The sequence below is a fragment of the Microcaecilia unicolor genome, chromosome 12, assembly GCF_901765095.1.
Source record: "Microcaecilia unicolor chromosome 12, aMicUni1.1, whole genome shotgun sequence".
NCBI lineage: Eukaryota > Metazoa > Chordata > Amphibia > Gymnophiona > Siphonopidae > Microcaecilia > Microcaecilia unicolor.
In genome coordinates, this window is record NC_044042.1 from 96222471 (window position 1) to 96244309 (window position 21839).

The following is a 21839-nucleotide window of genomic DNA, read 5'->3' on the forward strand; positions in this document are numbered from 1 at the left end:
CCTTACTTCCCCATACTGTTTGTGCTGTATGTGGTTAAATTTAAAAAAAAAAAGGTAAAAAAAAGTTATTTATAACACCATAGGAGTATTTACAATATTGTAATTATTTATTTTTATTTATTTTATTTGTTACATTTGTATCCCACATTTTCCCACCTATTTGCAGGCTCAATGTGGCTTACATAGTACCGTAAAGGCTTTCGCCAATTCCGGTATGAACAAATACAGTAATGTTATGGTAGAATAAGGTTCGTGTGTACAGACACATTAGGGAATCGTAGAGAGGAAGAGAATCGTAGAGAGGAAGAGTTATTATATGTCCATTACGAGCTACTTAAATTACTATAGTTAAAAAAACAGACTCATGAGAGAAAATACTGAAAAACTGCAGCTGTACAGCAGATGTTATTCCTTGGCTATTATGTACTTTGCAATTTATCTCCAGGACTAAATTAGTGTGTTATGGTGTTTTAGAGGCAAATATGGCGCCTGAGTCAGATGCATAGTAGTGTGTTCCTGTCCTCTAGTTGCCTCCTGGTATTTCGTTGTGACTCACCTGTGCATGGACGTGGGTAAGAGGAAGGCCAAGCCCTGGAAGTGGCCTTGCGCAGAATCAGACAACACTCGAGCGATTTGGAGTTCATTCATGGGAGGAGACAACCACCACTTTGGTTGAGTCCACTAGAATAGCACTGGACCACAGAATGGAGGGAATTTTGCTTATTAAACCTCTGATTACAGCCCCCCGCCCCTGATTTCCCCCTTTGTGATCGTATTTGCAGGGGGACAGGTTGGTTTGAAGTCTCTGCTCCTTGGGGAAAGGTCTGTCTGCTTGGGCCTCAGAGAATGGAAGAGACCAGCTGTTGTGACTAGGGAGTCCTTGTGGGATGCTATTCAAGGTTTGCACTTCTCTCCAACTAGTTTCTAATTCCTTTGAAAGTGAAGTATATTTGTTAAAAGAGATGTTTGAGACTATATCCAAGGATCTGGGGCATCAGAACACCAGAGTTGGTGCGTTAGAAGAGGGAGTTAAAGAGTTGCAGAGCTTCTCCTCAGTGATTATTAAAGAAAGAAATATTGTAGCTTGTAATCTAGCGTATTTGGACAATCATATTTTCCTAAGTCCCCATTAATATCAGCAGTGGATATGATCAAGAAATATTTGCAAGAGGTATTGGGAATACCAGTTGAGGGTTTTCCACCTATATGAGTCCAGTATTTGTCAGGAGTTTCAGAGAGACTTCATGACAGACCTCAATCAGATTTGAATCTCACTGAGTTTTTGGAAAGCTCACTGGAAGTAATAACTGAACGCACCACACTACTTATGACTTTTGCTTTACAGCCTGATAGAAATAATATTTTCAACTTATATTTTTGTCATATGAATGCGGTTTTTTGGGCTCTGAAATGCAACGATTTCCTAACTTGGCTAGAGAAAGGAAGGAGGAAATTCTTGGCCTTAAGGCGTAGAGTGCTCTCTCTGGGTGGAAATTTTTTGTTGAAAGTTTCCTGTAATGTTTGATGCCTTTAAATGCCATTATATTTTCTTTGATCCCAAAAAACTGCTGGAATTTATAATTGAAAGTAATTGGCTAGACCCATATCAGTCTGGCTTCACCTGGGTACAGAACAGAGACAGTTCTTGTGTCCCTTTTCTTGATGATCTGCAGAGAAACCGTGACAGGGGATCTGCCTCAATACTAGTGTTGCTCAATTTCTTGGCAACCTTCTACACCATGGATCATATCATCATGCTTACAAGACTGGCAGAAACAGGTATCAGTGGCACAGTATTTACTTGGTTCAAATCCTGTTACACAGACAACAATCAGATCTGTTCAGCAACAGCACATCTTCACCTTGGGCACTGGACTGTGGAGTGCCACAGGGATCCATACTGTCTACCATTTTATTTAAAATCTACCTCAAGCCTCTGGCTGAGCTGCTTCAGTCAATGAACACAAAATTCTACCCACAGCTCTGAGTAAACTGACTGCCTGCCTAACTGCAACTCAGGAATGGGTAAAGAACAAACTTTGCCTGAACCCAAATAAAACAGATTCTTTGGGTACCAAACACAAGTGGACAAACATCCAACTTCAAACTACCTTTTGGGAAGTATGAACTCTCCCTAAAATCACAGGTCAGGAATCTTGGGATACTGTAGACTCATCACTCAGGTGAAAGCCTAGCTCTTCTCCCAAGCCTTTAATACACAGGATGACTGACTATACACATTCTGCCCCTGGACTAGGTTGCTACACACACTGTAACTTAGATCAGTTCCTTCTCTTGCTTAACCATACAACGAACTTGCCTTGAGTTTAGCTAACCATCAAATTATCCCAACTGACTCTGTACCACGCATCTTGTTCCCATCATATATCTGCTTTTGGTCCCTCAGCCATCCTGTAAAATTTCTTTAGCATCATATCTATGTTAGTTGAATGTTCTAATGAATGTTTATTAGGTGTATGATTAGTATTATGGTAACATTGTTTTATATATCTGGTATTTGAATTCCAGTGCTGTTAAATGTGTATATTTTTGATACGGTTTCACGGTAGCTCTATTATTAGGTTTCAATCTACTTTTTTCAAGTTTACCTCATTTATTGTATTTATATTTATTCTTAGTTATTTCACTATTGTTATGCTGTATGTTAAACTGTTAACCGCCATGGGTAAATCTCTTCATAAAGGTAGTTAATAAATCCCAATAAGTAAATAAATAAAATAAAAGGAGAAACTAATGAACCCTTGAATGTTCCTGAAAGAATGATGATATGCTGTTAAACCAGCTGTGATGGTTAATCCTCTTGTCTGTCTCATTATGCAATCAGTTTAGATTACTTCATATTTATTTTGTTATTTCCTAGTATCTTGGCCTTAATGATTGTAGATTAAATTTAAAGAGAATAATTTGTTTCTTTTTTTTTTTTAACAATTTTATTTTCTATATTTTAATTTTTTTTTCTTATTTTCTTATTTACAAGTTTCTTCTTTGAATCTAAGAGTTTAAATGATTTAAGTTTTTAACAATATGTTACGGTGTTTTCAATACCTTTTACATTTGAAAGAAGAATCAATATTTTAGCTGTTATTGCATGACTTCTCTGTATTTCTCTTACAAGAAAATTATTAAAATTTAAAACAAACAAAAAAGTTACCTCCTTGACTCTTTAACGTCTTGTAGTTGAAATCAAAATCATCTTGGAGATTTTCCACCATCTTCATCTTCTGTTCCAGATCCTGAATACAGCATGAAGCCCCATAATTAGAGATCGCCTGCATTTCTCTTAAATTATGTTTGTAATAATATTCTGAAGTATGGAATAATTACATTTCAAGATTAAACAGAGAAAAACACTCAAAGGAGGCTGAGAGATTCTGCTCAATCTTGTCACTCACTGAGCCAGTCTAAGTACTAATCTCTACTATAATAAAAAGCACCTCCAACGTTCTGAAGCTGACTCTGTGGCTTCACTGAAGTGAAGGGTTCGTAAGGTTCGTCAGATTCGTCAGTCTGTCACCATCTTTCTCGGCCCCGCCCTCGCACCTCTGATAGGTCCGCCGCCCTCGACGTCATCACGTTTTGATGTTGAGGGCGGGGCCGAGAGAGATGGTGACAGACTGACGAATCTGACGAACCCTTCACTTCAATGAAGTCATGGAGTCAGCTTCAAAACGTTGCAGGTGCGTTTTATTACACTACACAGCTCCCTAATTTTGCACTTAAACATCGCAGGGTGGCTGGAGGGGATGGGGGGGGGGGGGGGGAGCAACTACCCTGGAACTGGGTGGGTGGGAAGGAGGGCGGACCCTGGAACTGGGTGGGTGGGAGGGGGCCCATGGCACACACACTCATCCTCACACACACTCTTGCACCCAGCCTCACTCTGTCACACACACTCACACATTCATTCTCTCTCACACATTCACACATTCACTCTCTCTCACACACTCACTCTCACACACACACTCCGAGGAAAACCTTGCTAGCGCCCGTTTCATTTGTGTCAGAAACGGGCCTTTTTTTCCTAGTCTGTTATAAAGTGATACACTGTGAGTGAAAGAAGATTAAACATCCCCAAATTTCCAAATGTTTTCAGCTCTCCATGAATTTACAAGGTTTTTTTTAAATTATCTATGATTTTTTACATTTTGACTATTATTCCTAATTCCACCTTTATGTCCCTAAAATGTTTACTTGCACACCCTGTCCCAGATTCTACCATCAAGTTTACCACCCCTAAAAATAATTTTCACACACAAGCTTCAATCTACATTTGTGGGATCATTTGCTCCTGCATCCTGAACAATGGCTTCTCCTTATCCTTCACCCATATTCATGGGCTATGACTTCTGCTCTTGCATTTGAACAGTTTTATACGAGGGTAATTTTTGTAAACAAATTGAGCACATAATATGTTCTTCTGTGTGTTCATGACTTTGCTTACAAAATTGTCCCAGAAAAATACTAACTCATGAAATACCCCTGGATTCTATATAATGTGACCGAAATTGTGCACATAAATTCGGTTGTATTCTGGATTTGCACTGCAATTTAATTTCTTAAAGCCAATCAGCAACAATTGCCACTTACCAAGCAATTATTGACACTAACTGGCATTTAGAATTTACGTGCATAACTTAAGAGTATTCTGTAAAGTGGTGCGCATAAATTCTAATGTGTGCTGTCAAAACGAGGGTGGGGCATGGAATGAGTGGGTCATGGGCATTCTGAAAATTTACATGCAGGGTTATAGAATACACCTGCTCTGTGCCTAATTTAGGCACATGCATGGCCACTAGGTGTATTCTATAAACCCGCTCGGCGTATTCTATAAACTGCACCTAAATCTAGGCGCAGTTTATAGAATCTACCTAACTGGAAAATGTTTTGGTGTATTTTACAGGCGCCATATATAGAATCTAGTCCTATATACATAAGATTCCTAGGGGAAAAGAATGACAAGGTGGGGAACAGGATATAACCGCACACACATGCACAAAGTTACATTTGCTCTGAGCAGCTTTCTTGTGGACCTTTATATAAAACTAGTAAAAAAGGCATGTTTCTGCCTGTGATGAAACGGGCGCTAGCGGGCACGGGACTCCCTTCCCCTCCCCTTACGCTAGTCTCCCTGGTGGTCTAGAGGTACCTGTTCGGTCGGGGCAGGAAAGAAAGAGAGTCCTCTTTCCTGCCCGTAGCGGTGCTGCTAGCTGCCCTGCTGCATCGTGTGTGAGTCTGGCTCTCGGTGTTTCAAAATGGCCGCCGAGAGTTGAAGTCTCGCGAGGCAGCTTCAACTCTCGGCGGCCATTTTGAAACACCGAGAGCCAGACTCACACACGATGCAGCAGGGCAGCTAGCAGCACCGCTACGGGCAGGAAAGAGGACTCTCTTTCTTTCCTGCCCCGACCCGAACAGGTACCTCTAGACCACCAGGGAGACTAGCGTAAGGGGAGGGGAAGGGAGTCCCGTGCCCGCTAGCGCCCGTTTCATCACAGGCAGAAACGGGCCTTTTTTACTAGTTTTATATAAAGGTCCACAAGAAAGCTGCTCAGAGCAAATGTAACTTTGCGCATGTGTGTGCGGTTATATCCTGTTCCCCACCTTGTCATTCTTTTCCCCTAGGAATCTTATGTATATAGGACTAGATTCCTTGTTTATTTTCTAAGCAATGGCTTTCCCCAGGTCTACTTCAATAACAGTTTAATGACTCTTCTTCCACAAATTAGTCCAAGCTTTTCTTTAAACCTCTGTTTAGCGAGCACGACACAAACTTGTTTTAAGAACCTGGAGTTATGATTATTTCACAGTATATTTGTGCATTTTCCTTACAGCAAGTCAATCTTTTAGTGCACAACTTTCTCTAGTGAACATGGAACCCTCAAGTTTAGATCACTTCTGACCCCCCCCCCCCCCCCCACGCTTTATCATTTGGCTTATACAGTACACACAGACGTACCTGCACTCTCTTCCTCACATCCTGGAGATGCTGTTCCAGCATCTGCTGTTTCTCTGTCACCACAGCAGCTGTGGGATGCGTTGCCTGTCCACCTTGCTGTTATATCAGAAGATAAAGATTATTTTACAGCTCATACAGGTGCTCACAATTGGTAATACTGTATCCAGTAATACATGCAAGGAAACTCAGTACATCCAATGACAGGTATTAGTGCACAGCTGCTTTTCATTACTATCTAGTGCTAAACACTTTATATCCCTCCCTTAAAACAATATAAAGCTAATAGCTTCTCTCTTATTGATCACTGGTGCATTTTTAACATTACAGTGTATTTATGCTTTAAACATAACTGGGATACTACTAGTAGTACAGGCTCCAGTGACCAGTAGCCCAGCAGCATACAGTTTTTATATGACCAAAATTAAGCATGAAGGAAGCAAATCTGAAAACTAATAACTTTCTCAATTTCTGCTTTTCCCCTCCATATGTGTCCCAGACTGATATTTTTGTCTGATGCCCAAACAGGTATTCTCTGAAATTTGATCTGTTTACAAGTATCGCCACAGATATTACAAGTGCAGGACAGGAGCATTTTCTATATCTTGTTAGAAGATATGAGGTATCCCCCCCCCCCCCCCCCAACAAAAAAACAACAAAAAAAAACCTACATTCTATACATACAGGAACTAAAAGAACTATGAATTATCTCAAAACCACAAACTAAATGTTTTGTCTGTACTCTTACATGCTACGCCACCATTGTATACCAGCAGTTGGCAAACTCCAGTAAAAGATGCCAGTTGGTGGAAAGAAGAATCAATTTTTGTTCTGTCTGAAGAAGAGAGCTTAATATCTCCTTCTCCATGGCCCCCAGAAACTTTCAAGACAAAGAATTTTAAGTCATCAACTGTATGCTGCAAAGGTGTGGAGGCTACATGTCTAGCAATGTAGCTTCTATTATTCAAGTTTTGATTATTCTTTCGGTTTTAACAACATACATATGCTGGATGTTGCGGGGGGGAGGCTGAAAAAAGGACAGACACTGGATTGGGGGGGGGGGGGGAGCAGACACTGGAGAAGGGGGGGGGGGGGGAGAAACATGCCGAATGGAAGGGAAGAGAAATAGGACAGATGCCAGATGGGAAGAGAAAAGTGGCAGATGCTGGATGTAGGGAGAAGAGGAGGGCCAGAGGCTGGATGAGGGGTGGAGAGGGGTCAGATGCTGGATGGAAGGGGAGAGAGAGGTGGCACACAATGGATGTAGGGAGAAAAGGAGGACCAGATGCTGGATGGAAGAGGGGACAGAGGTGGCAGATGCTGGATATGGAGAGAAGAGAGCCAGATGCTAGATGAGGTGGAGGAAGGTGAGAGAGAAGGGACATACGCTGGATGGAATTGGGAAGAAAGATGGGCTTGAGTAAATGGAAGTGAGGAGAGAAAGAAGGGTCAGACGCTGGAAGGAAAGGGGGGGAGGGAGAGAGAGAAGGGTCAGACGCTGGAAGGAAAGGGGAGAGGGAGGGAGAGAGAGAAGTGTCAGACGCTGGAAGGAAAGGGGTGGGAGGGAGGGACAGAGAGAAGGGACAGACGCTGGAAGGAAAAGGGGGAGGGAGAGAGAGAGGGGTCAGACGCTGCAAGGAAAGGGGGGGGGGAGAGAGAGAGGGGTCAGACGCTGCAAGGAAAGGGGGGAGGGAGAGAGAGAGGGGTCAGACGCTGCAAGGAAAGGGGGGAGGGAGAGAGAGAGGGGTCATATGTTAGAAGGAAAGGGGGGAGGGAGAGAGAGAGGGGTCAGACGCTGGAAGGAAAGGGGGGAGGGAGAGAGAGAGGGGTCTGACGCTGCAAGGAAAGGGGGAGGGGTCAGACGCTGCAAGGAAATGGGGGAGGGAGAAAGAGGGGTCAGACGCTGGAAGGAAAGGGGGGGGGGCGGGAGAGAGAGAGAGGGGTCAGACCCTGGAAGGAAAGGGGGGGAGGGAGAGAGAGAGGGGTCACACACTGCAAGGAAAGGGGGGGAGGGAGAGAGAGAGGGGTCAGACGCTGGAAGGAAAGGGGGGGAGGGAGAGAGAGAGGGGTCAGACGCTGGAAGGAAAGGGGGGGAGGGAGAGAGAGAGGGGTCACACACTGCAAGGAAAGGGGGGAGGGAGAGAGAGAGGGGTCAGACGCTGGAAGGAAAGGGGGGGGAGGGAGAGAGAGAGGGGTTAGACGCTGGAAGGAAAGGGGGGAGGGAGAGAGAGAGAGGGGTCAGACGCTGGAAGGAAAGGGGGGGGAGGGAGAGAGGGGTCAGACGCTGGAAGAAAGGGGGGAGGGGAGGCAGACGCTGGAAGGAAAGGGGGGAGAGGGGAGGCAGACGCTGGAAGGAAAGGGGGGAGAGGGGAGGCAGACGCTGGAAGGAAAGGGGGGAGAGGGGAGGCAGACGCTGGTTAGAGTTAAGAAGAGATCAAGGAAAGAAGAAACAAGAGACTGGGACCAACAAAATTAGAAAAAGTAAATGGCCAGACAGAAGTCTGGATGTAATTATTTGACTGTTTGTCTTCTCTGTTTTACTTATGTATTTACCGTTTACATCTTTTCACGTCCTGTATGAATGATAGTAAACTCTTGCCTTTTGAAATTTGGCATTCTTTTCTTAACTATAAGCTGTACCCATTATTATTTTAATTGTAAACCGCTTTGATTTGGTCTCAACTAAGCGGTATAACCAATTCAATAAATGATAAAGGTTGGAAAAAATAAATTTTACTTTTAGTTTAGGATAAAGTAGTGTGGTAGCTGTGTTAACAAATACAGAAAATGAAAATAAGGTGATATCTTTATTGGACTAATTTAATACATTTTTGACTGTTTGGAGACCCAACCCTCCTTTCTCATGTCACAACAGAATACCTTAACAGCAGTATACTGTCCTCACCTGAGGAATGAGGTTTTAGCCTCTGAAAGCTAATTGAAAAGTGTATTTAGTGCAATAAAATGTTATCTTATTTTCTGTTTTTTTGTTTTATTTGTATTTGTTACTATAGTATAGTGATTGAAATATGTTAGTTTTTGACATTTGCATTTGCTGTCTTTGTATTTGCACAGTACAGGAGTCTCTGGAGTTGCACTGTGGCTTTTTGGGAGTTCAGTTTAATATCTGTCTACATATTTTTATACTATGGAGGGGGGGGGGGGGGGTTCAAAGGGAGGGAAGGATGCTAGATGCCAGTCCATTTTCAGGCCTGTATGCACCATCATGTCTCCTTTGGTTTCAGACAGACCTGGAAGCCATGTGGAGAGGCACAGATGAAAGAAAAGAAAAAACTGGTGGGAAGGAGAAAATACAGGTAGAGCAAAAGAGAAAGTGATGAAAAGACTCTTAAACCACTCCCTCTCCGTTTTGTAATTGAGTAATCCCAACATTTTACGAACAGATGGGTTAGGGCACTCACCCTTGCTCTATAATATATGCCATTTTACAGCCCTGCATCTGTTTTTAGGAAAGAAATCATTCTTCTACTACATGTGTTCTTTTGCTGTGGAACAAGGAATAACAACAGCCATACTGGGTCAGACCTATGGTCCGTCTAGCCCAATATTACTGTTTCCAACAGTGGCCAATCCCAGGTCACAAGTACCTGGCAGAAACCCAAATAGTAGAAACATTCCATGCTACCAATCCCAGGGCAAGCAGTGGCTTTCCCCATGTCTGTCAATAGCAGTCCTTGGACCTTTTCTCCTCCAGGAACTTGTCCAAACCTTTTTTAAATCCAGATATCGCTAATCGCTTTTACTACATCCTCCGGCAAAGAGTTCCAGAGCCAACTTTTCTTTGATGTGAAAAATATTTCTTCCTAGTTGCTTTTAAAAGTATTTCCATGTAACTTCATTGAGTGTTTCCTAGTCTTTGTACTTTTTGAAAGAGTAAAATAAAGTAATAGTAATAATAATAAAATAGATTCATCCAGTCTGCCCAACAAGATAAAACTCATTAAATATGGTATGAAACAATACATCATGCGCATACCCGATCTTGATTTATCCTTGTCTTTTTAGGGCATAGACCACAGAAGTCTGCCCAGCACTGGCTTTCCTATTTAATTTCCCCTAAGCTTCTCTGGATCCGATCCTTCTGAACAGGATTCCTTTGTTTGTCCCATGGATTTTTGAGTTCCATTACAGTTTTCAACATTACCACCTCCCATAGGAGGGCGTTCCAGTATCTACCACCCTCTCAGTGAAAAAATACTTCCTGACATTATTCTTGAGTCAGCCTCCTCTCAACTTCAATTCATGTCCTACCACCTTCCCGTCTCTGGAAAAGGATTGATCGCGGATTACTACCTTTCAAATATTGAATATCTGTATCATATCACCCCTGTTCAGTGCTTTATTGTAGGAAAAAAAAGGTACCGGTACTCATTATGGGCAGGGTCACTATGACTCCGCCCCTATGCTAGCCGCACCCCTTATACCAGCCACGGCACATATAAACAGGTATCATTGAAAATACTATACCAGTATAAGAGAAAAAAAAATAACGTGATTTTTTTCATTATAAATAATTTCTGCAAGCTGTACAGCTCCAATATACCCAGTGCAAAATAAGGACAGCAGATGTAAATTCTCAAGTTGGACATATTCCAAACACTAAAATGAAATAAAATGATTTTTCTACCTTTGTTGTCTGGTGACTCTTTTTTCTGATCATGTTGGTCCCAGTCTCTGATTCTGCTGCTCTCTATTTGTTCCCTTAACTCGTTTCCAGGGCTTCCTTTCGATTTATTTCTTTACTTCCTCCTTTCTTCTTCATTCATTTCTTGCCCTACATCCATAGGTAAAAGCTAAGTCCTCCGCAGACTGACTGGAGGAGGTACAGAGTGGATCCAGCTTTTGCCTATTTTCTTCATCCATGTGCAGTTTTTTCTCCTCTTTTTCCTTTCCATCATCTCCGTCAGTATGCATCTCCTTCCACTCACTTCCCTCTCATCCATCCATGTCCAGCATTTCTCCTCTCTCCTCCCCTCCTCCATGTTCATCTCACTTCCTCTCTCTTCCCACCCCTCCCTCCATGTCAGCATTTTCAACTCTCTCCCCTCCATCTGTGTTCAGAATGTCTCATCTCCCCTAAATCCATGTGCATCTCCTCCTCTGTCTTCCCTCCCCTCCATCCATGTCAAGCAATTCTTCTCCCCTCCCCTCCATCCATGTAAATTTCAGTTCCTCTCTTTCCTCTCCATCCATGCCAGAATTTCAACTCTCCCCCTCCCCTCCATGTGCATTTCCTTCCTCTGTCTTTCCTCCCCCTCCATCCGTGTCCAGAATTTCTCTTCTCTCCCCTAAATCCATGTGCATCTCCCTCCTCTGTCTTCCCTCTACTCCATCCAAGTCCATGATTTCTCCTCTCTCCCTTTCCCCCCCATCAGTGCGATCTCCTTCCTCTCTTTCCTTACCGCCAACATTTCTCATCTTTTCCCTGCCCTCCACTCCATCCATGTCCAGCATTTCTCATCTCCCTCTCCCCTCCATCCATATGCATCTCCTTCTTGTCTTCCCTCTCCTACATCCATGTCCAGCATTTCTCTACCCTTCCCTCCATCCACGTCCCGCAACTCTCCCTCTCTCCCCTGCCCTCCACACTCCCATCCATGTCCAGTGATTCTCCTCTGCCCTCCCCTCCATGTCCAGCGATTCTCCTCTGCCCTCTCCTCCTACCCATGTCCAGTATTCTCCTCTGCCCTCCCCTCCCTCCATGTCCAGTTATTCTCCTCTGCCCTCCCCTCATGTCCAGCGATTCTCCTCTCTCCCCTGTCCTCCCATCCATGTCCAGCGATCATCATCTGCCTCCCCTAACCATCCATGTCCAGTGATTCTCCTTTGCCCCTTTCCTTCCCTCCCCTCCATGTCCAGCGATTGACTGACAAAAGTACATATGAAAATGGAGTGGATATAGCACCGTTCACAGAAGAGAGTGTGTACGAACAACTTCAAAATCTAAAGGTGGACAAAACCGTGGGACCGGACGAGATCCACCCCAGGATATTGAAGGAGCTCAGAGAGGTTCTGGTGGGTCCTATTAAAGATTTGTTTAATAAATCCTTAGAGACAGGAGAGGTTCCGTGGGAATGGAGAACGGCAGATGTGGTCCCTCTTCACAAAAGTGGTGATAGGGAAGAAGCTGGAAACTACAGGCCGGTAAGCCTCACTTCAGTTATTGGAAAAGTAATGTAAGCGATGCTGAAGGAAAGGATAGTGAATTTCCTGGAAACCATAAGTTGCAAGATCTGAGACAACGATCTGAGGACAACATGGTTTTACCAAAGGGAAATCGTGCCAAACGAATCTCATTGAATTCTTTGACTGGGTGACCGGACAACTGAATCAAGGACGTGCTATGGACGTAATCTACATAGATTTCAGCAAAGCTTTTGACACGGCTCCCCACAGGAGGCTCTTGAATAAACTAGATGGGCTGAAGATAGGACCCAAAGTGGTGAACTGGATTAGGAACTGGTTAACGGACAGACACCAGAGGGTGGTGGTTAATGGAATTCGCTCGGATGAGGGAAAGGTGAGTAGTGGAGTGCCTCAGGGATCGGTGCTGGGGCCGATTCTGTTCAATATATTTGTGAGTGACATTGCCGAAGGGTTAGAAGGTAAAGTTTGCCTTTTTGCGGATGATACTAAAATTTGTAACAGCGTGGACATCCGGGAGGGAGTGGAAAACATGAAAAAGGATTTGCGGAAGCTAGAAGAATGGTCTAAGGTTTGGCAATTGAAATTCAATGCGAAGAAATGCAAAGTGATGCACTTAGGGAGTAGAAATCCACAGGAGACGTATGTGTTAGGCGGTGAGAGTGTGATAGGTACGGACAGGGAGAGGGATCTTGGGGTGATAGTAGCTGAGGATCTGAAGGCGACGAAACAGTGTGACAAGGCGGTGGCCGTAGCTAGAAGGTTGCTAGGCTGTATAGAGAGAGGTGTGACCAGCAGACGAAAAGAAGTTTTAATGCCCCTGCATAAGTCGTTGGTGAGGCCCCACCTGGAGTATTGTGTTCAGTTTTGGAGGCCGTATCTTGCTAAGGATGTAAAAAGAATAGAAGCGGTGCAAAGAAAAGCTACGAGAATGGTATGGGATTTGCGTAACAAGACGTATGAGGAGAGACTTGCTGACCTGAACATGCATACCCTGGAGGAAAGGAGAAACAAGGGTGATACGATACAGATGTTCAAATATTTGAAAGGTATAATCCGCAAACGAACCTTTTCCGGAGATGGGAAGGCAGTAGAACGAGAGGACATGAAATGAGATTGAAGGGGGGCAGACTCAGGAAAAATGTCAGGAAGTATTTTTTCACGGAGAGAGTGGTGGATAATTGGAATGCCCTCCCGCGGGAGGTGGTGGAGATGAAAACGGTAACAGAATTCAAACATGCGTGGGATAAACATAAAGGAATCCTGTTCAGAAGGAAGGGATCCTCAGAAGCTTAGCTGAGATTGGGTGGCACCTCAGGGCTTCGTCAGGATACAGCTGAGGTTGCTCTGACAGAGTTTCTGTAGGATGTTTGTTTTTGCAATGTTTTTACAAGTGAAGCATTGAGAGTGTAGGTGGAATTCAGAACTGATCTCCAAGAAGTTTTGATAGCTAGAAATTCATACCCCAACAATTATGCTAAAGTTGAGTGGTTCCTGACGAAGCCCTGAGGTGGGCAAAACGATCTTGGCCCCGTTGAAAGTCACCAGTTTGAAGTGTGGGGCATTCAGCCAGCAATGAGACAGCTAAGTTTGTTTATTTAAGTAATGCTGCTGCTTGGAGAGTTTTTTTGTGCTCAGTAATGGTTTCATTGTGAATCAATTCTATTGACAAGATATGGGAAAATATACCCCATGAAAGAGATAAGATCACAGGCACACAAATCTTATATAGATATCAGTGTCTTGATGGTCAGACCTTGGCAGTGACCTTGGTTTCTGAGGGTATTTCCCATTTGTCATTTATCAGTGTATATTCACTACATTTGACCCTTTGAGATTGGGTTTGGCTGTTTTTCAGTTTTTGGAGTATTAGATTACTTCTCTACAATATCCCTATAGGTTTCCTCTATGTACCTTTCTGTCTCCCTCAACTCCACCAAGTCTACTACTCTAGCCTCAAGAGAACGAACACGTTCTCTGAGAGCTAGGAGCTCTTTGCATCGGGCACACACAAATGACATCTCACCAACTGGGAGATAATCATACATGTGACAGTCAATGCAAAAGACTGGATAGCACTCCTCTCGCTGCTGGACTGCTGACTCCAACAGCCAGACCACAGGTGGAAAAGCAGGAGCACTGTTAAAAAACAGGCAAGACCAGAGCAAGACTGGGGGCAGGAAAGCTCCCTAGCTAAATATGTCAGCCTTACTGCAAGCTGGCACCTGTTCTCATTGGCATAGGCAGAGTTTGTGGGGGCAGGATGGTTCCTACCAGACAAGAAGGCTGAGGAAGCAGGCTTGATTCTTGGTTGGTGGGACTGTTGTGTTGGGGAAGAGGCAAGTAATAAGAAAGAAAAGCCAAGTTTCAACAAGCAAGCCTTCACTCTTGGTCAATTGGGCAGTAACCAGTGCATGGTGTGGGCCCAAGCATCTGTGTTCTCCATCTCTGCTTGCCTCACTGTGTGCATCTCTATCTGTGGGACACACACGATCAGCTTCTAGGACTCCTTGCTCATGTCTGCATGGGTTCTGTTGCATGTAAACCCTTGTATGAATGATTCAGAAAAACAAGGTAACTATGGGGTTTCTTTTATTAGTTCTCCAGTATGGTGATGGCGGTAGTGGAGCAATGACCAAAAGAAGCTGTTAGCATTGACAAAATGAATGCCAACAGCAGCACCTGAAGGAACACACCAGCAGTCTGAATGCTGAGAGGAAAGAGGGTGGCAGCAGAACTTCCTGGGTCTAGCTCCAGGGATCAAAAAAGACAAAGCAGGGGATCCCTCTACAGCAAAGAAGCAAAGCAGGCAAAAGTAGAGGCTGACCAAAGACGAATACACCACTGGAAATATTCAACAGTCTTTTATTAAGGCAAATCAAAATTGCATTGTGAAGGGTGCTACCAGGCAATAAACATTGTCCAAAGGAGTTTCCTCAATGTAGGTCCTGGAGACAGAAGATTTATGGGCTGAACCTGTGAGAGCAGTGACTGGAGAAAGGGGTTCAGAGTATCTCCGATGATCTCATGTTGGAGTTTGTTTGGGGTTGAGGTGAGCAGAGGAAGAGGTTCCTGCGTCTCCCTTTGTCTTGGAAAGAAAGAGGAAGAACCAAGACGAGAGGGAAGAGGAAAAGTATTGAGGGTCAAAGAAAAACAACATTGGGATTGGGAGACACACATCCCTCATCCCAGTATCACACAATATATTGTATGCCCTCAATCCTACAAGCACTATGCCCACCCTTCATCTTTGCAGCTACATAATCAGTGTCCCTTAATCCCTACTATGGATTTATAAAATTTTCAAAAAAAAAAAAAGCAGCTAAGTATGTATAATTTTCAATCTTTTGATGCATAATTCCCTGAAGTGTATAGGCTTTGTGCAAAATAAAGTGAATTCCACTGACCTGGGCTGCAGTTGCAGCAGTCTGAAGGAGGCGATTTTCTTCCCACAAGCATCGGGCTACAATGCGTGCATTTCCATTTGGCTTTCAAGATATCTGCTCTGTGTTGGTAAATAAAATAAAGGAAGATGACCATAGAGTAAAAGTACTCACATGCTTATAAGAGTGCAGGGCTGGCCCTATCACTAAGCAAACTACGTATCCACTTAGGGTGGTAATATCTTGGGGGGCAGTACAGCAGGAGACATGCATCTTATCTTTCCCCATTTCCCTTCCCCCAACACCCTACTTCTTTCCGGGCCAAAGCTGCAAGAGGGTTCAGCAGTGGTACATGCCCTTAAGCATAGATCCGCACTCAAGCATTGCTGTGTCGTGGGTAGGTGGGTGGTGAGAGGGGAATAAGATGAAAAAATGAGATACTGGCCAGTCGGGAGTGGGGTCAGAAAGGGGAGACACTGGCCACCTGGGGAAGGTTTAGGAACGATAGGTAGGGGAAGGGAAGGAGATGCTGGACCATGGTATGGGGGGGGGGGGGGGGGGGGAACCACAGCTGTAGCTTTGTCTAGGGCAACTGATATACAGGGCTAGCCCAAGCAAACAGGTTGTGGCTGCTTTCTCACCATATTGACAAAACCCAACATCTGCTTAATTAAGGTCTTTCTCCAATATTTTCCACTCCTTTAAAACTAGAAATTGGAACAGGAATATGATTCTGTATGGGTTACTTATATAACAAACCTCCCAGACAGAGTGAATAATCTCCTTAGTTTGATCAATAAGACTTATATGGCTAGCCATGAATTATGATTTTAGGTTTTATAATCACCTCAACAGATTACAGTGATAAATAATTCTAGGTAGAAGTCTAAGGGGAAAAAAGGAAAATATAGAACAATGTTATATGATCAGAGTCCAAAGAAAGTCCAGATCCTGATGCAACCCCAACGTCCCTGGTGCTAGTCGCTGCCAGAGTATTATTTCCCAAACACATTCTGAAATAAGTATGTCTTGAGGCCACTTTTAAAAGCAGAGGAGGGAAGTTTCACATCTAAGGTGCAGTGGAAGATTATTCCAGAGAAACGTTGTCTTGACCAAATTTTAGTTTGGGATTTGACAGAGAAACCAACCTGAATTCTGGGTTCAGGTTGCCAGTGCAGTTTTGGCTGAAACTCTCCCTCCCCCCCCCCCACCCCGGGGGGCCAGCCGCTGCACCCCTCCCCCCCAAAGGCTCTTCCTGAGCTTAAGTTTAAATGCTCTGGTGGTCTAGTGTCTGAGGTCTTTTTCCTCGTATGTTTTAATACTATAAGTTAATATCATTTAAGTGCACTTGGCTCACTGGTATTGTGTAGCGTTTAACTTATTATTGAGCTTGAGTGGTGTCTCCACATTTGTGTGTTTTATATTTGATTCTGCCAGAAAAGGACTCAGTTTTTTCCTTCCATGGGTACTATTGCTAAGCCTAAATACCTTGAAATTGCCAACATCTCTACTGCTATTAAATGAATATATAGTTACTCCAGGTTATAGACTGCTTTTCAGCATTACTCAAAGCCGTGTTAACTAGATATTTAAGGGGTAATTTTACAAGAAATCTGAGCTCGTAGAACAGCGCTTTACACAATTATCCCAGTGTATATGTACATAAGAGTATAACTCTGACCTACTTATGTGCAATATACAATGTACAGTGGTGGAAATAAGTATTTGATCCCTTGCTGATTTTGTAAGTTTGCCCACTGACAAAGACATGAGCAGCCCATAATTGAAGGGTAGGTTATTGGTAACAGTGAGAGATAGCACATCACAAATTAAATCCGGAAAATCACATTGTGGAAAGTATATGAATTTATTTGCATTCTGCAGAGGGAAATAAGTATTTAATCCCTCTGGCAAACAGACCTAATACTTGGTGGCAAAACCCTTGTTGGCAAGCACAGCGGTCAGACGTCTTCTGTAGTTGATGATGAGGTTTGCACACATGTCAGGAGGAATTTTGGTCCACTCCTCTTTGCAGATCATCTCTAAATCATTAAGAGTTCTGGGCTGTCGCTTGGCAACTCGCAGCTTCAGCTCCCTCCATAAGTTTTCAATGGGATTAAGGTCTGGTGACTGGCTAGGCCACTCCATGACCCTAATGTGCTTCTTCCTGAGCCACTCCTTTGTTGCCTTGGCTGTATGTTTTGGGTCATTGTCGTGCTGGAAGACCCAGCCACGACCCATTTTTAAGGCCCTGGCGGAGGGAAGGAGGTTGTCACTCAGAATTGTACGGTACATGGCCCCATCCATTCTCCCATGTTGCGGTGAAGTAGTCCTGTGCCCTTAGCAGAGAAAACACCCCCAAAACATAACATTTCCACCTCCATGCTGACAGTGGGGACGGTGTTCTTTGGGTCATAGGCAGCATTTCTCTTCCTCCAAACACGGCGAGTTGAGTTCATGCCAAAGAGCTCAATTTTTGTCTCATCTGACCACAGCACCTTCTCCCAATCACTCTCGGCATCATCCAGGTGTTCACTGGCAAACTTCAGACGGGCCGTCACATGTGCCTTCCGGAGCAGGGGACCTTGCGGGCACTGCAGGATTGCAATCCGTTATGTCGTAATGTGTTACCAATGGTTTTCGTGGTGACAGTGGTCCCAGCTGCCTTGAGATCATTGACAAGTTCCCCCCTTGTAGTTGTAGGCTGATTTCTAACCTTCCTCATGATCAAGGATACCCCACGAGGTGAGATTTTGCGTGGAGCCCCAGATCTTTGTCGATTGACAGTCATTTTGTACTTCTTCCATTTTCTTACTATGGCACCAACAGTTGTCTCCTTCTCGCCCAGCGTCTTACTGATGGTTTTGTAGCCCATTCCAGCCTTGTGCAGGTGTATGATCTTGTCCCTGAATCCTTAGACAGCTCCTTGCTCTTGGCCATTTTGTAGAGGTTAGAGTCTGACTGATTCACTGAGTCTGTGGACAGGTGTCTTTCATACAGGTGACCATTGCCGACAGCTGTCTGTCATGCAGGTAACGAGTTGATTTGGAGCATCTACCTGGTCTGTAGGGGCCAGATTTCTTACTGGTTGGTGGGGGATCAAATACTTATTTCCCTCTGCAGAATGCAAATAAATTCATATACTTTCCACAATGTGATTTTCCGGATTTAATTTGTGATGTGCTATCTCTCACTGTTACCAATAACCTACCCTTCAATTATGGGCTGCTCATGTCTTTGTCAGTGGGCAAACTTACAAAATCAGCAAGGGATCAAATACTTATTTCCACCACTGTAGGTAGGTGTCCCTGGAGGCGAAATTAGAACACACTCATGTATTCTATTTAAAAATATGCAATTGCAGATTCCTACCAGCACATACACACACAGTTACTTCTGCCTTGGTTCTTTCGAGTAGATTTTATAAAGAGACATGGAAGTACATACATTGCCTTTATAAAACTGGTTTAACATACATGTTCATGTGCCTCGGTTATCTCTTATTAAACAGAATATGTACTAGAAAGGTCCTGTGCTCAGATTTTCTTACCTGTAAGAACTGTTTGATTCTCCTCAGATTATGCTGATAAAGGACATTGGATTCCTGTAAAAAGCGGCTGTACTGCTGGTCAATTTCACCCAACAGGTTATGAAACACCAAGGTGGCATGTGATTCTTTGTTAGCAGCATATGCCCTTTAACAATAAAAAAAAAATTGACATTGTTTTACACATATTTTCTATTTTCAATATTATAATCCACATTAATAATACAATTAAGGAGGACAATTTTCAAACAGCCTACTAGCTGCACACCACATGGGTGGTTTTAATGAGAATGCTAATTTTACACTGAATTTTCAAAATAATGTATTTTAAGTACACACCTTAACACAACTCACGTACTCTGTACCTCTTTTTATGTAGTCAGCCATCACGTGTGTGCTGTTTTTCACTCTCAACCTGATCATACTCAAAGGAATGCTGTTTTTTTTTTAATGCAGTTAAAGTGTTGTGAACCCTGCATGACTTTTAGTTCATTTGAGATTGAAAATTTAAGACAGACCCTTGCACCTGAGCAAATGGATTTGAAAATGCCATCCATAAGCATAAAACAATGGTATGTTACTTTTAGAGCTGTGGGGAAAGTCTCAACTGCCACAAGCACTGTAATCCAAACCCACACAAAAGGGATTTCCTCACAAGGGATTACCCACAAGATAAAAATGCTCTGGACTTACCAGTCTTGGCTTTCTATCCAAGGTGCTAGAAACTGCCGCAGCTCCATGGGGAAGCTGTCACTGTACAGCTGGTGTAGTTGCTCCAGATACCGTGTATCTAGCTGCTGTAACTGATTCCATTGTGCCATTCTGTTTGAATAAAAAAAAAAAAGTGAGAAATTAGGTCTTACCTGATAAAGTTCCTTTCAATTAGTCCTTCCCACTATTCCTGAACCTGTGGGATAGTTGTGTCTATCAACCAGCAGGTGAAGATATAGAACTGAAAACTGAGCAGAGACATCTCTTGGCATCCAGTCCAGCTCCCCAGTATTTACTGGAGAAGCAGTAAGGAGAGACTCAGAACACAATAACCTTAAACACCTCGCTAACCTAACACTAAACATGTGTAGACCTCTCATCTCTGGACAACTTGTGGAGAACAAGGGATATGCAGGAAGCAACAGTCAAGGCAAAAGTTATTTGACCCATTACTTCGTACTAACTAATATGTCAGAAATGTTGGGCGGACCTCTGGAATAGCGGAAAGGACTAATGGAAAGAAAATTATCAGCAGGTAAGACCTAATTCCTCCTTCCATTACATAGCTTACCACTATTCCAGAACCTGCGGGATGTTCAAAAGCAATCCTTAGAGTGGGTGGAGATACTGGCTCCACTGCCATGAGGACCGAAGCCCCAAAACTGGCTCCCTAGCACACCGCAATGTCTACCCTTTAGTAATTAACAAAGGTATGCAGTATTAACCACGTCACCACCTTGCAAATATCCGCTGGAGGCAGGTAGTCTCTGCCCAGGATGGCGCTGTACACCTCGTTGAATGAGCCTACAAGGCCTGAGGATCCTGCTTCCCTGCAAGCAAATACGTTGACAAAATAGCCCCCTCCAGTCATCTAGTAACTATGGGCTTGGAAGTAGAGAGCAGCACAGGAACGGGAATAGCAGGAACCTTGCAGGGATCCCCCCCCAGGTCCACTGGGATCCCGTGGGAATGGTCCTGCTGGGTTCCCACGGAACCATACAATCGAACCGAGCTTTGTTTTCCCTCTCCGCATATACCTCAAGTCACCCTGGTGGTCTCGTGGCTTGCTTCGGGGCAGGAAAAATCCTCTCTTTCCTGCATGCTGCTGCTGATCTTCTTGCTGCCGCCACTTGTTTTAAAATGGCTGCTGCGACTTCCTGCCCCAAAGCAAGCCACTAGACCACCAGGGTGACTTGAGGTATGTGTGGAAAGGGCACTCAAGGGCTGGAGGAAAGGTGGATACACTCATGTATGTGGGTGGGAGAGGGGGGCTGTAAAAAGGGTGGGAATGTAGGTACAGGGATCCTACATTGTAAAGATGTCCAACGAACATCAGCCTCATAAAACTCAAGAGTGCGAGGAACCACAAGGATCACCAAAACTGTTCAATGTAATGATTGCGCCGCTCGGAAAAAACTAGAATTAACCCCTTAGTACCCAATGTTCCCATATTTGTTCCCACATATGGGAACATTGGGCACTAAGGGGTTAATGGGTTTCAACCCATTTATAGATGCAGAAGACATCACCATCTTCATACCTTTCCGAAACAATATCACAAACATAGAATTTTAAGTCTCTCCTCATACATCTTATGGGATTTGCGTTCCAAGACGTATGAGGAGAGACTTGCTGACCTGAACATGTATACCCTGGAGGAAAGGAGGAACAGGGGTGATATGATACAGACGTTCAAATATTTGAAAGGTATTAATCCGCAAACAAATCTTTTCCGGAGATGGGAAGGCGGTAGAACAAGAGGACATGAAATGAGATTGAAAGGGGGCAGACTCAAAAAAGATGTCAGGAAGTATTTTTTTCAAAGAGTGAGTGAGTGGTGGATGCTTGGAATGCTCTCCTGTGGGAGGTGGTGGAGATGAAAACAGTAACAGAATTCAAACATGCGTGGGATACACATAAAGGAATCCTGTGCAGAAGGAATGGATCCTCCGGAGCTTAGCCGAAATTGGGTGGCGGAGCTGGTGGGGGGGAAGAGGGGTTGGTGGTTGGGAGGCGAGGATAGTGGTGGGCAGACTTATACGGTCTCTGCCAGAGCCAGTGA

At 43.9% G+C, this 21839-nt stretch overlaps 1 protein-coding gene across 1 annotated transcript in view; it reads right to left on the bottom strand.

Annotated features, from left to right (window-relative positions):
- The window catches only part of STAT3 (signal transducer and activator of transcription 3), a 159868-nt gene that overhangs the window by 76279 nt on the left and 61750 nt on the right, over window positions 1-21839 (bottom strand). The window contains 6 exon segments of the mRNA XM_030221968.1: window positions 3173-3254; window positions 5975-6070; window positions 15544-15614; window positions 15617-15641; window positions 19070-19214; window positions 19760-19888. Coding sequence (XP_030077828.1) covers window positions 3173-3254; window positions 5975-6070; window positions 15544-15614; window positions 15617-15641; window positions 19070-19214; window positions 19760-19887 — 547 coding nt within the window. The 5' untranslated portion in view covers window position 19888.